The sequence below is a fragment of the Erinaceus europaeus genome, chromosome 4, assembly GCF_950295315.1.
Source record: "Erinaceus europaeus chromosome 4, mEriEur2.1, whole genome shotgun sequence".
In the NCBI taxonomy this organism is placed as follows: domain Eukaryota; kingdom Metazoa; phylum Chordata; class Mammalia; order Eulipotyphla; family Erinaceidae; genus Erinaceus; species Erinaceus europaeus.
Window position 1 is genome coordinate 105081295 of NC_080165.1, and position 15746 is coordinate 105097040.

At 39.2% G+C, this 15746-nt stretch overlaps 1 protein-coding gene across 1 annotated transcript in view; it reads right to left on the bottom strand.

The window, feature by feature from the left end:
• KDM5A (lysine demethylase 5A) overlaps positions 1-15746 on the bottom strand; it is a 96199-nt gene that overhangs the window by 46552 nt on the left and 33901 nt on the right. The window contains exons 12-17 of the mRNA XM_007526242.2: positions 14310-14472; positions 10438-10557; positions 6681-6875; positions 3643-3824; positions 3027-3151; positions 1861-2011 (exon numbers count right to left, since the gene is read on the bottom strand). Of these exons, the coding sequence (XP_007526304.1) occupies positions 1861-2011; positions 3027-3151; positions 3643-3824; positions 6681-6875; positions 10438-10557; positions 14310-14472 (936 nt within the window). The remainder of the gene's footprint in view (positions 1-1860; positions 2012-3026; positions 3152-3642; positions 3825-6680; positions 6876-10437; positions 10558-14309; positions 14473-15746) is intronic.

A 15746-nucleotide genomic window follows, 5' to 3' on the forward strand; every position in this document is an offset into this window, starting at 1 on the left:
AAAAATCTCCTAAGAAGTTGAATGAAGGTCTTTGAACTAACTTGGGAGTCAATAAACTCTCAGAAACTGATTCAAAACTGAGTGTGTGTTTGTGTATTTTCTAAGAAAAGGGTTCTTAAACCAGATTACCAGATTATGTAATGGGTCATCAGGTCATGTAACCTAATGACAGATGAAAATTTACTGATGTATGCCATTAGGACTCTTAGATAAAATATGAGATAAAGGGAAGCAATTACAGAAGCCAGACCTTCCACCTTCTGCAACCCACAACGACCCTGGGTCCATACTCCCAGAGGGATAGAGAATGGGAAAGCTAGTGGGGAGGGGATAGGATACAGAGATTGGGTGGCGGGAACTGTGTGGAGTTGTACCCCCCCCATCCTATGATTTTGTTAATGTCTCCTTTCTTAAATAAAAATAAATAAATAAATATGAGATAAAAAATTAACAGGGTCAAAGAGAAAGCTCGTTAGGTAGGATACTCTGGTATCTCTCCCTGTGACTCTGACCCACCTTCTGTCTAAAGGAATTAAAAAACAAACCAAATTGATGAAATTGTGTATCCTAAGGTCTAAGTTACATATGAGGGGAAGAAATTTGCAAAGTAATTTAAAACCTTATGTGAACTGCTATGGAAAAATACATTCAGATACAAAGAGTATTTTGGAATGAATATGAAACAATACCACATAAAAGTTAAGACATGCAAATTTTGGGGACTGGGCGGTGGCGTAGTGGGTTAAGCACACAAGGCGCAAAGCACAAGGACCGGCATAAAGATCTTGGTTCGAAGCCCTGGCTCTCCACCTATGGGGGGGTGGGGGTGGAGGGGTGGGGGCCGCAGTGAAGCAGGTCTGTAGGTGTCTTTCTCTCTCCCTCTATGTCTTCCCCTCCTCTCTCAATTTCTGTCCTATCCAACAGCAATGATAACAACAACAACAACAAAAAGACATGCAAATTTTATTAAATCAAGGGTGCATTCACATATATATGCTCTTTGTAAGAATTTCCCCAGGTTGGTGAGAGTTCACAGGAGGGTACATGCCTTGCCACATGTGTAGCCCAGGTTTAAGCCCTGGCACCCCCCAGGAGGTGCTACGGCACTTCTTCTGTCTCTATCCTCTAGCTGAATAAAAAAGTGGCTCAGAACAGTGAAATTATGAATGCATGAGGAACTGGTGCTGTAAGAGAAAAAGTATATCCTACGTCCATCAAGGTTACTCTTTCTTAATAAACTTGCCTTCAGTCTACAACAGCTTTTATTTATTTACCAATATTTACTGTATACCTATTATGAGTTAGGCATTGTTCTAAGCACAAGAATATAATGAAACAAAAAGGAAAAATATCCAACACTTAAGTCTAACATATATTCTCATAGGGTTAAGGGAGAAGGGAAATTAAAAAAGAAATAAGCAAATTAGTGGATATCACAAAATCACAGGGCATGGAGATAAATAAAGCAGGGAAGACGAAGAAGGCTGCAGTCTTATGAAAGAGTAGTCAGAGAATGGTCCTCTCCAAAAAATGCAGCACCTGAAAGAAGTCAGGAATCAAATCACAGGGAAAGAGAAATACAAGTACAGCGAAGATCGAGTAAACAAACAAAAAAACTAACAATGAACAAATCTGCTGTGTATGAAGAACAGCAAGTGGAAGAAGGTTGCAGAGTGGAGCAAGAAAGATGGAGAGCAGCAGGAGATAAGATTACAGTATTATTCAACGGAATTATTCAAGGGACCACAAAATGTCCAACATTGTAGATAAGCCAGTTAAAATGATGGGCTTTGCTCTGAAAAAAAAAAAAAAATGAGAACAGCTAGTGCAGAATCTACCTCTCCACAATCTGGGCCTTACCTGTGTTTCTGCTTCTTGCTCAGCAGCAGCTGAGCTACAGAGGCACAGGTCTCAGCTTCTTTTACAGCATCCCTGAGTTTTCGGAAGAGATCATTCTCTGGATATTTCCTGTCCTCAGCATCTTCCAGCATGACTCGTAATTCAATCAAATCTATAAAGTAAAGGCATATACTATGACTCACTTTAAAATATTCACTGACCTCTCTCAAGTGAAGCACATACCTGTGAAAAATCTCATAAGCAATAAAAGCTTAAAACCAGGTGCTCCTTTTTAATCCTTTTAATTTCTCTTAGGTAGAAAATTTTCTTTCTTTTCTATGCTCTGCTTTGGTGTATGGTGATACAAGGGATTGTACCTGGGACTTCAGAGCCTCAGGCATAGAGTTTCTATGCACAACCATTATGCTACCTACCCTTTAATGTCTACTGGTGAACAATGAATCTAAATTGGAAGATATATAAACACTCGTTCCAATTTTTCTACCTTTCCCATCTTTTACCAACTTTGTGCTTGCTCCTTCATTAAGAAAATACTGTTTTAGAACATTGTTGTTTCAGGGATATAATTTCACATCTCCTCACATTTCACTCACCATAGTGCCAACCTCCCTCCACTATGGGAACTGGGCTCCCTCTTTTCTTCTTTACATTCCTTCCTCTCCCTCCATGATCCTCTTCAGTAAGCTCAGATTTACAGGCAGAGACTAAAGATTTACATTTCACCTTGTTTGTTCCTTATATCCCACATGTGTGAAATCACTCAGTATTTGACTTTCTCTAACTTATTCACTTAGCATCAAGATTCTCAAAGAGAACCCATTCTTTAAAATCTCTTAGGGGGACAAGGTGGTGGCACACCTGGTTAAGTACACACATTACAGTGCACAAGGACCTAGGTTCAAGGCCCCGGCCCCCACCTACAGGGGAAAATCTTCACAATTGGTGAAGCAGGACTGCAGGTGTCTCTGTCTCCCCCTTCCCTCTCAAATTCTGGCTATCTCTATCCAATAAATAAAGATAATAAAAAATGTTTAAATAAGTAAATAAATAAAATCTCATAGGAAGCTTAGAATTTTGACTATTGAGAGGTAAAAACACATAAAACAAGGTCTCTTTCAAAGTGACAAATAGTTTCAGTATACTCATACGAAAGGGGGAAGCTTGACCTTTCTTGTGGTTGAAGTTGGCAGACAGTGCTTCTGTGACACGACTGACCCAGCTGTCATAGGACTGTGCCCTGACTTTCACACCATACAGCAGAGAAGGGAGCTCCTCCAGTGGGTATCGATACCTGAAATATAAAACCCAAGACATACAGAGAAATGCAAACTTAAAAAGTCACCAACCAGGCAGGGGTGGATAGTATAATAGTTATGCAAAGAGACTCTCATGCCTGAGGCTCTGAAGTCCCAGGTTCAATCTCCAGCCCCACCATAAGCCAGAGCTGAGCTGAGTTAAAAAAAAAACCTTAAATCAAATTTTTCATATAATATAGGATCTGTGTTCACATAAATAGAAAAAAAAAAAAAGGAAAAGAAAAATCCACAGAGTTTTAAGACAAGGAACATATGAAACCAGTTGATGACAAAACTAATTGTGCATGCCAAAGTTAGGGTCAGCTTTAAAGGGTCAGTGTTCAAGCAGGGAAGTAGATAAACAGGGTTACATTTCAGAAACAGGAAAAGAGAATTACAAAGAACACTAACACTTGTTTTAAAAGTAAGGAATCCAAGTTTTATAAGAAACTTTTGGGAGGAGGAGGTAGAAGAAACTTCTTAATACCTAAGACATTTCTTGTGCATGGGACAGGGACAGAGATCAGTTGGATGGTAAAGACAAACTAGCCTCTCGGGATTACAGGAGCACGTGAGCGCTGAGAGAAAGCACGTGGTTCTGCAGGCTGAACACTGTCTCTCATCGTCAGGAACAAGTTCAAACACTTCTTCTTCTGACATCAGCACACCCTGAAATACAAAAAAAACAAAGTCTTTGAATATCAAAGAACTTAAATGGTTATTCTTTTTGATCCTGGGGGTCAGGAAATAGGTCACCTAGTAGAGGACATGGCTTGCCATGCACAGGGTCCTCAATTTGAGGTACAGCACCTTGAGGTCGGGAGCTCCAAGTACAGTGGGGTAGTGCTGTTTTCTCTACCCTCTTTAGCTAAAGAAGTGAAATAACTGGGCTGGGGAAGACACTCAGCAGTATTTCATACATGTTTCGTCCTGAGTTAATCTCCAACAACATGATTAAAGAACTAATTTTTTACTCCAGGAAAAATCAAGAACATTATTGCTCTCCTTCCAGGTAATTTTCTAGTTTAAGACATAAGCATTGGTGGGGGAGAGTGGTTCACCCAGCTGAGTGCACTTGTTAACATGCACAAGAACCCAGGTTCAAACCCCCAGTCACCATCAGCTGGGGGGAAGCTTCATGAGTAGAGAAGTAGGTGTCTCTCTTACTCTCTATCTCTTTCTTTCCTCTCAATTTCTCTGTCATAACAAATAAAAAATAACAAATTACATTAAAATAAAATTTTAAAAGATATCAACATAGGAGAGAGAAGACTAGGTGAAAAATGAAACTGAAGACAGACCTCCTACATTTCACGTCAATGTGATAGTTCTTTATTCTTAAAAATCAATTATCAGGGGTGTCAGGCGGTAGCGCAGGAAGTTAAGTGCAGGTGGCATGAAGCACAGGACCAGCGTGAAGATCCCAGTTTGATCCCCTGGCTCCCCACCTGCACAGGAGTTGCCTCACAGGCGGTGAAGCAGATCTGCAGGTGTCTAGCTTTCTCTCCCCCTTTGTCTTCTCCTCCTCTCTCCATTTCTCTCTGTCCTATCCAATAATGATATCAGTAACAACAATAATAACTACAATAACAATAAAAACAAGGGCAACAGAAAGGAAATAAATATTTTTTAAAAATCAAGTATCAGGGTGATGGTAGATAGCATAATAGTCATGAAAACGAGATTCTCAAGCCTGAGGCTCCAAAGTCCCAGGTTCAATCGCCATAGCCAGAACTGATCAGTGCTCTGGTAAAAAAAAAAAAAAAAAAAAAGAAAGAAAGAAAAAAAGTCAAATATCCCAGCCATTGTTTGTTCAGGCCTTCCTTCTCATTAAGTTTCATAATTTAGGAAAGTACAAATTCAATAGTCTAGAAGCACAAGAAATAATAGTCCTATGCAACTACAAAGCTTGAAAAAAAAAGGTTTTAGGGCTGGAAGGTGGCACACCAGGTTAAGTCTCCATAGTGCAAAGTGCAAGGACCTGCACAAGGATCCCAGTTTGAGGCCCTGGATCCCCACCTATGGGGAGGGGAATGTCATTTCACAAGTGGTTAAGCAGGTCTTTCTATCTACCCCCCCCAATTCCTCTCTGATAAAATGGAAAAAATATCCACCAGGAGCAATGGATCTGTAGCGCTGGCACTGAGCCCCAGTGATAACCCTGGAGGAAAAAAAAAAAAAAAGAAAAAAGAAAGAAATCACAAAAAAACAAACTTTCTTGCTGAAATATTATCATGCATATTTTAAAAATTAAATGCAGGGGGTAGGGCAGTGGTACACTGAGTTAATGCACAAAGTAGTAAGTGGACATAGTACTAAGTGAAGGGATCCATGCAAAGATCGGGTTTGAGCCCTTGGCTACACACCTGCAAGGGGAGATGCTTCACTACTGGTGAAGCAGGTTTGCCAGCGCCTATTCTTTCTCTCTCCCTCTCTGCCTCCCCTGGTTCTCTCAATCTTGTCCAATAAAATGGGAAAAAATAGCTGCTAGGAGCAGTGCCTTTGTAGTGTTGGCACCAAGCCACAGCTATAACCAAAAAAGAAATAAATTAAATGCTTACCTAAGAAATTCTACCTGAGAGGGCCAAGCAGTGGCATACCCTTAAGTTTAAGTGCACATATTACTTTGTTCATGGACCTGTGCAAGGACCTGAGTTCCAGCCCCCACTCTCCACCTGCGGGGGGAGACATTTCACATGTACTGAAGCAGGTCTGCAAGTGTCTATCTTTCTCCCACTTTATCTCTCTCCCTGCCCTCTCAATTTCTCTCTGTCCTATCAAATAAAATGAAAAAAGGAAAAAAATGACTGCCAAGAGTGGCGATTTATAGTGTTATAGTGCCAGCACCAAGCCAAAGCAATGAGGCAAAACAGGAAGAGAAGAGAAGAGAAGAGAAGAGAAGAGAAGAGAAGAGAAGAGAAGAGAAGAGAAGAGAAGAGAAGAATGGAAGGAAGGAAGGAAAGAAGGAAAGAAAAAGGGAGTTAGGCGGTAGCACAGCAGATTAAGTACACGTGGTACAAACTGCAAGGACCGGCGTTGAGAATCCCGTCCAAGCCCACAGCTCCCCACCTGTAGGAGAGTAGCTTCACAAGCAGTGAAGCAGGTCTGCAGGTGTCTTTCTCTACCCCTCTCTGTCTTCCCCATCTCTCTTGATTTCTCGCTGTCCTAGCCAACAGCAATGACATCAATAACAATAATAACTACAACAATGAAAAACAAGGGCAAGAAAAGGGAAAATAAATAAATAAATAAATGTAAAAAAGTAATTATAAAAAAAGAAAATTCTACCTGATAAGACTCCATAACTGACATAACTGCATCAAGATCTCAAAAATGTTTTTACTTTGGAAAAAAATCAAATTGGTAAGTTTTTTAAAAACCAGTAAGAAGACTTCTTCAAACTAATGATTTCTGTTGTCATCTTCTAAAGAGATCAAAGATAAAGATTTTATTCAATAGGTTTTCTTTTTAATGTAATATCCCATAAGCGATATCACATAAAGGACATGTGCTCAACCAACTCACCATCTGGACAACAGTTTCCCTTAATCGAGTCTCTTCTTCAGTCATGAGGGTTAATTCTTTGCACACCATGGCAGCCAGTCCCACATCTAAGCAGTCTGGATCTGCTGCCATCTTGAAAATGAGCTCCTCGTGTGAAAAGACACAATGGCGCCTTAACCGTCGGTAATGATTAACACACTGACGCCCAATTGGCAACTGAAAAGATGATCAAATGCTCAAAATTAGATTACTTGCTTATAATATATTCCAGGGTTATAAATGGCACACCTGGTTAAGATCACACATTACAGTGCAGAAAGACCTGGGTTCAAGTCCCCAAGCCCCACTTGCAGGTGGGGAAGCTTCACCAGTGGTGAAGCAGGTGTGCAGGTCTCTATCTATTTCCCACCTTACCATCCTCTTCCCTCTAAATTTCTCTTTGTCCTATCAAATAAAATAAACTTAAAAAAATAAATAAAATGGATAATAAATAACATATTCCAGAACAGAGTTACTATTTATCCTATGGATAGTCTAACATTATAAAAAAGACAGAAGAACAAACACCATCAGGACATAAAAGATGACTATAAATATTAAACACTTATGATGCAGTAAGAATTCTTTTTTTAAAATTGCTAGCAGAGTTACTACTGGGGCTCAGCAGTCACTGGACAATGAATTCAACACTCCTGGTAACCATTTTCTTCTTCTTCTTTTTTTTTTTTATGATTCACTTCCACTTTTGAGAATGGCCAAAGGGAGTCTTAAGAACCACAGTACTGTGGTCCAGGAAATGGTGCAGTGGACAAGACTTTGTACTTTCAGTCATGAGGTGCCAAGTTCAGTCCCTGGCAGCACATGTACCAGATAAATATCTGGTTCTTCCTCTCTTTCCTATCATTTCTCATGAATAAATAAATAAAATCTTAAAAAAAAAAAAAAAAGAATCACAGTACTAGGGGTTGGGTGGTAGCGCAGAGGTTTAAGCGCACATGGTGCAAAGCTCAAGGACCAGTGCAAGGATCCTGGTTTGAGCCCCCAGCTCCCCAGCTCCCCGCCTGCAGGGGAGTTGCTTCACAAGCGGTGAAGCAAGCCTGCAAGTGTCTATCTTTCTCTCCCCCTCTGTCTTCCCCTCCTCTCTTGATTTCTCTATTCTATCCAACAACAATAACAGCACTAATAACAACCACAGCAACAATATAACAAGGGCAACAAAAGGGGAAAAAATGGCTTCCAGGAGTGGTCGATCCGTGATGCAATCACCGAGCCCCAGCAATAACCCTGGAGGAAAAAAAAAAAAGATTACAGTACTAAAATAAAGATTATTATGGTCCAGGAGACGATGCAGTAGGTAAAGTATTGAACTCTCAAACATGAGGTCCTGAGTTCAATCCCTGGCAGCACATGGGCCAGAGTGATGTCTGGTTCTTTCTCTCTCCTCCAACTTTCTCATTAATAAATAAATAAAATCTTTAAAAATATATTTAAAAAAAATAGAGATTATCTTTGAACCAAGCAGTATTTCCATATTCTTCCAAAGAAATAGCTATTCTCAAGCAGATATGTACATTGAACCTATGATGAGCAGTTATCCTATCTATCTACATATACCATCTTTTCAGTTATTAATTCCTAAACATATCTCAATGCAGCCTTAATGTAAGGACAACTGGAAAAAAAACTTCTCTTTGAGCATTTTGTTTGTTTTGCCACCTTGCAGTGCTTGCATGCCTCTACCAGTTCTAGCGGTTGTTGTTGTTGTTGGTGGTGGTGGTGGGGTGTGTGTGTGTGTGTGTGTGTGTGTGTGTGTGTGTGTGTGTGTGTGTGTGTGTGTGTGTGTGTGTGTTTCCCCTTTTATTGCCCTTATTGTTTTATTGTTGTAACTGCTGTCATCATTGTTAGATAGGACAGAGAGAAATGGAGAAAGGAGGGGAAGACAGAGAGGGGGAGAGAAAGATAGACACCTGCAGACCTGCTTCACCACTTGTGAGGCGACCCCCTCAAAGTGGGGAGCCAGGGGCTCAAACCAGGATCCCTACTCCAGTCCTTGTGCTTTGCACCACCTGCACTTAACCCACTGTGCTACTGCCTGACCACCATGTATTTTCTTTTTAACAAATGGCAAGAGACTGAATAAGAGATAAACAGAGAGGGAGAGACAAAGAGATGGAGAGATAATGCAGCACTGCCCATGGAGTGTCTCCTTGCAGATGCCATGTGGTAGCCCAGGGTAAGCCACCTGATGACTACTACGTAGAGCTGTCACATTATTTGTATTTAAAGAAGACACATAAAGTAGAATTATCCAGGAAATCAGGTGGTTGTGCACTTGGTAAAGAGCACATATTACCATGCTCAAGGGTCTGGGTTCAGTGGCTAAAGTTAATTCCTAGGTTCTGAACAGCCCTCAAAATACTAAGTCATAAAAACAGCATCAAAAATCAAACAAACAAATAATTAGGTAGCCCAGAAAGTGGTATAGTAGATAGAAACATTGGACTCTCAAGAATGAGGTCCAGAGTTCAATTCCTGGCACTATCACATGCCAGACCAATGGCTTTGGTCTAATTTCACTAGCTCTTTCATAAATAAACAAGTCTGTAAAGTAAACAATTAAGTTGCAGTCTAACAAGTGGCAAGGCAAATACAGCATCTGACTGGTAAGCATAGGCCAAGAGTTAGATCCCTACCAAGGCATATACCAAAATGATACTTTGGTTTTCTCTCATAAGTAAACAAACTCTAAAAGATTCAATCAAATGGGTAAATTTGGGTCAATAATTAATAGAACTGAAAGGATTATGCTCAATGAAAGTGATAAATAGAATAGAGCTACCACTATTTTATAAAAAGCTGTAGCTTAGCACAAGGACCAGTGTAAGGATCCCGGTTCAAGCCCCCAGCTCTCCACCTGCACAGGAGTTGCTTCACAGACCGTGATGCAGCTCTGCAGGTGTCTTTCTCTCCCCCTCTGTCTTCTCCTCTCTCAATTTCTCTTTGTCCTATCCAACAACGATGACATCAATAACAACAACAATAAAACAAGGGCAACAAAAAGGGAATAAATAATTGAAATTTTTTTTAAAAAAAAAGCTGTATCTTTAAAAAAAAAAAAAAGGAGCCAGGCAGTCGTGCACCCAGTTAAGTACACATAGCACAGGGTCCTTGGTTCAAACCTCTCCACTACCCACCTGAAAGGAGGACCCTTCATGAGTGGTAACGGGACTGTAGGTGTCTACTTTTTTCTCCCCCACCTCCCACTCCTCTCTCAATTATTCTCTGCCCTATATAATAAAAATTAGAAATAAAAAAATTAAAAAATGGCCACTGGGAAGAATTAATCTGTAGTGCTGGTACTAAGGCCCAGCGATAACCCTGCTGGGAGGAGGAGGTGGAGGGGGAGATTCAGAAACGTTAAAATACCCACTAAAAACTCAAACACAATGGGAAAATAATAAATGGATGAGAAGCCAAAACAATGGGGGCAGTAGAGAGCACAGGCACAAGTAGAGTGCATTCTCGGTGCAGCTGCGAACCCAACATCAATCCCAGCACCTAACATGAACAGAACAGGGCTCTCTTCTTTCATGAAATAAATAATGTATTAAAATGTACACAATCTTCCAAATGGAAACTGTATCTGAGCTTTCTACACTGAAAGTCACTCCAGTCTCCAGTACACTACTCATGAACCCTCCCCACTCAATTAATGCAACTAGGAAACATTTCCAGGGGTGTTAGTAGACGTACAACAGCTACTTGCTATAGAACAGACCCAGTCAGCAGTACAGAAGTTCACAGCTTCAGCGAAGTTGTAGCCCTGATTAAATCCAGAGTGATAAGCACGAGGAAATGTTACAACGAACTCGCCAGCACACTGATTGGTCCTGTACACCTAAATGCAAATTGGAAGCAGGGATACAAAATAAAATAAAAATAACAGAAAGAGAGACATTTTATCAGTCAGTTTCAGAAATTCTACCTACCTATTTCTCCACCCCCCGTCCCCCACTCCCATGCCCTCAGCCAAAGCACTGCTCAACTCTGTGGTGCTAAGGATTGAACTGGGACCTTAGGTGCTCTAGGAATAGAAGTCTTTTTGCATAACTGTTATACTATCTCCCCAGCCAAGAAATATTGTTTTTTAAAAAAATTTTTTTACTTATAAGACAGATGGAGAGAATGAAAGAACCAGACATCACTCTAGTGCATGTGTTGCTGGGGATTGAACTCAGGACCTCATGCTTGAGAGTCCAATGCCTTATCCACTGCACCACCTCCCAGACCACCAGAAATACTTCTGAAGTTGAAAATACTAATAAAACATTAATCTACAGAATACTAGAAGTATATGTACTTTAGAAGCAGTCATGATGTTGCCCTGAAAACTATCACTAATACAGAAATCAAAAGATCAAGTTGTATAATAATTAAAAATGCACAATTATAAATATATTATTCAAATGTCCTTTCACAGTCTTATTATAAACAATTATAAATGTCTTATTCAAATGTCCTTTCACAGTTAGTGTTCCCTTAGAATCAACAAATCATTGAAAGTGCTACACAGGATTTTTCTCACCGTCATAGTATGACTGCATGTCATGAACCAGAAAATATGTTAATATGAGTAGTATTAACTGAATTAGTTACAAGTAACCAGAGCCAACAAGATAGCTCATTTGGTTTGGACAGCATGCCTGGCTTTGTCAGGTATGTAACTGAGGTCTGTACCTAGCCCCACTACATTGGAAAAGCTCTGGCACTAGGTTTTCCTTCTCTCTCCTCCTATTACTTAAAACTTTAAAAAAAAAATTTATTTATTTTCCCTTTTGCTGCCCATGTCGTTTTATTGTTGTAGTCATTATTGTAATTCTTACTGATGTCGTTGTTGGATAGCACAGAGAGAAATGGAAAGAGATGGGGAAGACAGAGAGGTTGAGAAAGATAGACAACTGCAGACTTGCTTCACTGCCTGTGAAGCAACTCTCCTGCAGGTGGGGAGCCAGGGGCTTGAACTAAGATCCTTCCACCGGTCCTGGCACTTTGCGCCATGTACACTTAACCTGCTGTGCTATCGCCAGACTCCCCTTAAAACATTTTTTTAATGAATAAAATTGTCAATGATCATATCATAGAAATTCACATTAGCAGTCAAAAAAATTATCCATGAGTAAAATGTCACTGAGCTACTAGTTGCCTGACTTAATAAATATTTTTTTTTAATTTACCACCAAGAGTTTTTTGTTTGTTTTTCTCTTTAGATAGAGACAGAGAGAGTGAAGGAGATCACAGCACCAAAGCTTCCTTCGAAATGGTGCAGGCCAGGCTGATTAATGCACATGGCAAAGCAACACATTAGCCAAGTGAACCATTTTGCCAGCCTCATTAGATTTTTTTTTTTTTTAACAAAGAAATCTCACACTTTACCATCAGCAATGACCTGGGCTATAGTTCCCAGAAACTGTACTAAGAGATGCTTCATAAATGGTAATGGTGCACTGGTGTCTCTACCCCTATACATCAGTGTTTCAAACTAACAAAGGAAAAAAGAAAAAACACAGTATTTAGAGCAGTGATTTGTGTGGGTGCAAAGCCCCAGCAGGAGGGGGGGAAAAAGGGAAAAAATGCTCCCCCCACCCTTTTCTTTTCTTCTTGAGCTAGAATAATGGTAAAGGACAGGATTTCCTCCTACTTTTGGAAAATCTTTTAACTGATTAACTTGTAAAACATATGTAGATATCTTCCAAATCAGTTTTGCTGAAACTCACTTTGTTTTTAATATAACTGTCTTTTTGCACTGAAATGTCAGTGGTATGTGAAATTACACACCAAAAGTTTTTAGTTATAAACCAATGTTGCATCAATTTGAAAAATATTTCTTCTCAGGTCCCAAATTCTAGTATATATTTATTTATTTTTTTAATATTTATTTATTTATTTTCCTTTTTGTTGCCCTTGTTGTTTTTTATTGTTGTTGTAGTTATTGTTGTTGTTATTGATGAAGTCGTTGTTGGATAGGACAGAGAGAAATGGAGAGAGGAGGGGAAGACAGAGAGGGGGAGAGAAAGACAGACACCTGCAGACCTGCTTCACTGCTTGTGAAGTGACTCTCCTGCAGGTGGGGAGCCGGGGGCTCGAACCAGGATCCTTACATCGGTCCTTGAGCTTAGCGCCACCTGCGCTTAACCCACTCCGCTACCGCCCGACTCCCTCTAGTATATATTTATTTATTTTATTTTGTCTCCAGGGATATCCCTGGGGTTTGGAGGCTATTCTTTCCCTTTTGTTGCCCTTGTTGTTTTATCGTTGTTGTTATTATTGCTGTCATTGCTGTTGGACAGGACAAAGAGAAATGGAGAGAGGAGGGGAAGACAAAGAGGGGAGAGAAAGCCAGAAACCTGCAGACCTGCTTCACCACTTGTGAAGCAACCTCCCTGCTGGTGGGGAGCCAGATGCTCAAACCGGGATCCGGGATCCGGGATCCGGGATCCGGGATCCGGGATCCGGGATCCTTACACTGGTCCTTGTGCTTGGCGCCAAGTGTGCTTAACCCACTGCGCTACCGCCTGGGCCCCATATATTTATTTTAACTTTAAAAATAAAGTGGCAGTATTGTTACCAGATCTCTCTCATTAAATTTATGATTTATATTTGACTACGGTGGCAAACTTAAAAAAACTTTAAATTTTGTTAGATATTAACTTACACATAATAATCATTTTCAAAACTAAACAAAAAAGGTACTTCAAAGCTAAATACAAAATGTATATATTTTACCTGGGCATGGGGACATTATACACTTATTATTTTACTCTTATAAGTCACTATATTATATCTATAAATCTACTAATGAAATATGTATTTAAAATTTTTTAAAGCTATATGTTTATTTCACTAAGTTGGAAATCAGAAATGGTATTCATATATATTGTACTTAATTATTTCATTGGAAAAAAATCTTTATATTATCTAAGATATCAAAAGGATAAGCATTAGTTATCAGAATTACCATTTAAAGGGAGTCGGGCAGTAGTGCAGCAGGATTAAGTGCATGTGGCGCAGAGCGCAAGGACCAGCAGAAGGATCTGGGTTCGAGCCCCCGGCTCCCCACCTGCAGGAGAGTCGCTTCACAAGTGGTAAAGCAGGTCTGCAGGTGTCTATCTTTCTCTCCCCCTCTCTATCTTTACCATTTAAAATACTTAAAGAGGTTTGGTGAAAACAAAATGTAAAATTTTTATCAAATCTAAGATATGTTTATTTTAAGATATTTTAAAGTAGCTGTATAAAGTAATTTATACTTTTAAAAAATTTTTAAAAATATTTTACATTTACTTATTTATTCCCTTTTGTTGTCCTTGTTGTTTTACTGTTGTAGTTATTATTGATGTTGTTGTTGTTGAATAGGACAGAGAGAATTGGAGAGAGATGGGGAAGACAGGAGAAAGACACCTGCAGATCCTTAAACCAGTCCTTGCGCTTTGCCCCACATACACTTAACCCACTGCAATACTGCCCGACTCCCATAATTTAGACTTTTTAAATGTCCCTTTCGTAATCATGTAGGTGACAAAGCAGACACTGTGATTCTATCTACTCACAAGCTAACATAGCTTTAAAACTACTAAGCAGAGACACAAGACTCACAGGCACACCATGCTCCATTAGCACATTGGGGTTCATGATTGTGACCAACTGATGTAGGAGATCAGGCTGGGATTCAAATAACTCAGGGGCCAGCTCCCTCATCACCTCCTCCAGTTGTTCTGCAGCATGAGATGGCACACCGTACCATGTCTTTGGCTCCCCCCTAGCAAAAGAAATACCTGTTTAGCTAGGTAGAACATAGTTCCAATGAGACCAGTTGTCTAATTTAAAATCAGAGACTTGTTCCACAGCCAGATTACACATTCTGAGACTTAGCAGTCACCTTGTAAGTCTGTGCTACTATTCATAATAGGGCATAAGACTAGAATATGTGGAAAGGTAGGTGATAAGTCATCACTACCACTAGAAAAGCAATTCATGGTGCAAAACTGCTTAAGGCTTATCAGTAATATCTCCAAACAGAAAGGACTATCTAAAAATTAAGCACTATTTTTGATTCATAGCTATAATGAACATTTCAATTACCCTTACAACAATCAAAGCAAAAGTTAATGTGCTCTGGTATACCTTTATATAACTGAGTTCAACTGACATTGAAATAAGCCAAAAAAAAAAAAAAAGTTAATATCAGAAATTGCTCAAGTCTTAAGAATTCCATCTATAAATTTTAAGTACCAAAAACTTAGCATCAATACAGACACTACTGAATTTTATAACAGTTATGTAACTATGAAATATAAAAAATTAGTCATGCTGTTTATAGAGTACCAAAGTGTCTTAATCCTAACAGAATTTTCAGTGTTGTCTCTAGTAAGTTACTACCATGATGAAAATGTACTAACAGAGGAGTCTTCCAAGTCACATGAAAATAAAAAACTTTTGTAATAGTTAGTGTAACTGAGCAAGTAGATTTATAATTTAATTAATAGTAACTAACTTAAATAGCCACATGTTGTTTGTAGCTATTACATTACAAAGCACAGATATAAAGCAGAGAAAGTAAATCACTGATTTTCCACTGTATTTTGTGATCTGAGGAGCATCTTCCAAATGAAAAATATCTAGATAAGATTCTAATACTGGGCAAGAAAATAAAAGCTGTGAGATCTTTTTAAATGAGCAAGAAAATTTAATGGGTATACATAAAACTAAGCAATACAAAAAGCTAGTCAGGTATGAACTATATAAATGTCAAATACCCTACTACTTTGTGTATCAAAAGCTAGATAAAGGTAATTCTAATGTATAACAAATAAATAGCATCTAATCTAAAGCTATATCCTGCTGCAAGTCCATGCTGTGAAAAGGAAAGTGTCAGGCAAGGAGACAGCTCAGCAGCAAAGCACAAAGCTTATATGAACGCTGCCTCAGCACATAGACAAGAGTGGTGCTCCTGTCACTTTCATTCCTTTTCAGAAAAGAAAGTAAAAGAAAAAAGGAAAATAACAGAAGAAATTTATTAGAAAGAAAGCATGA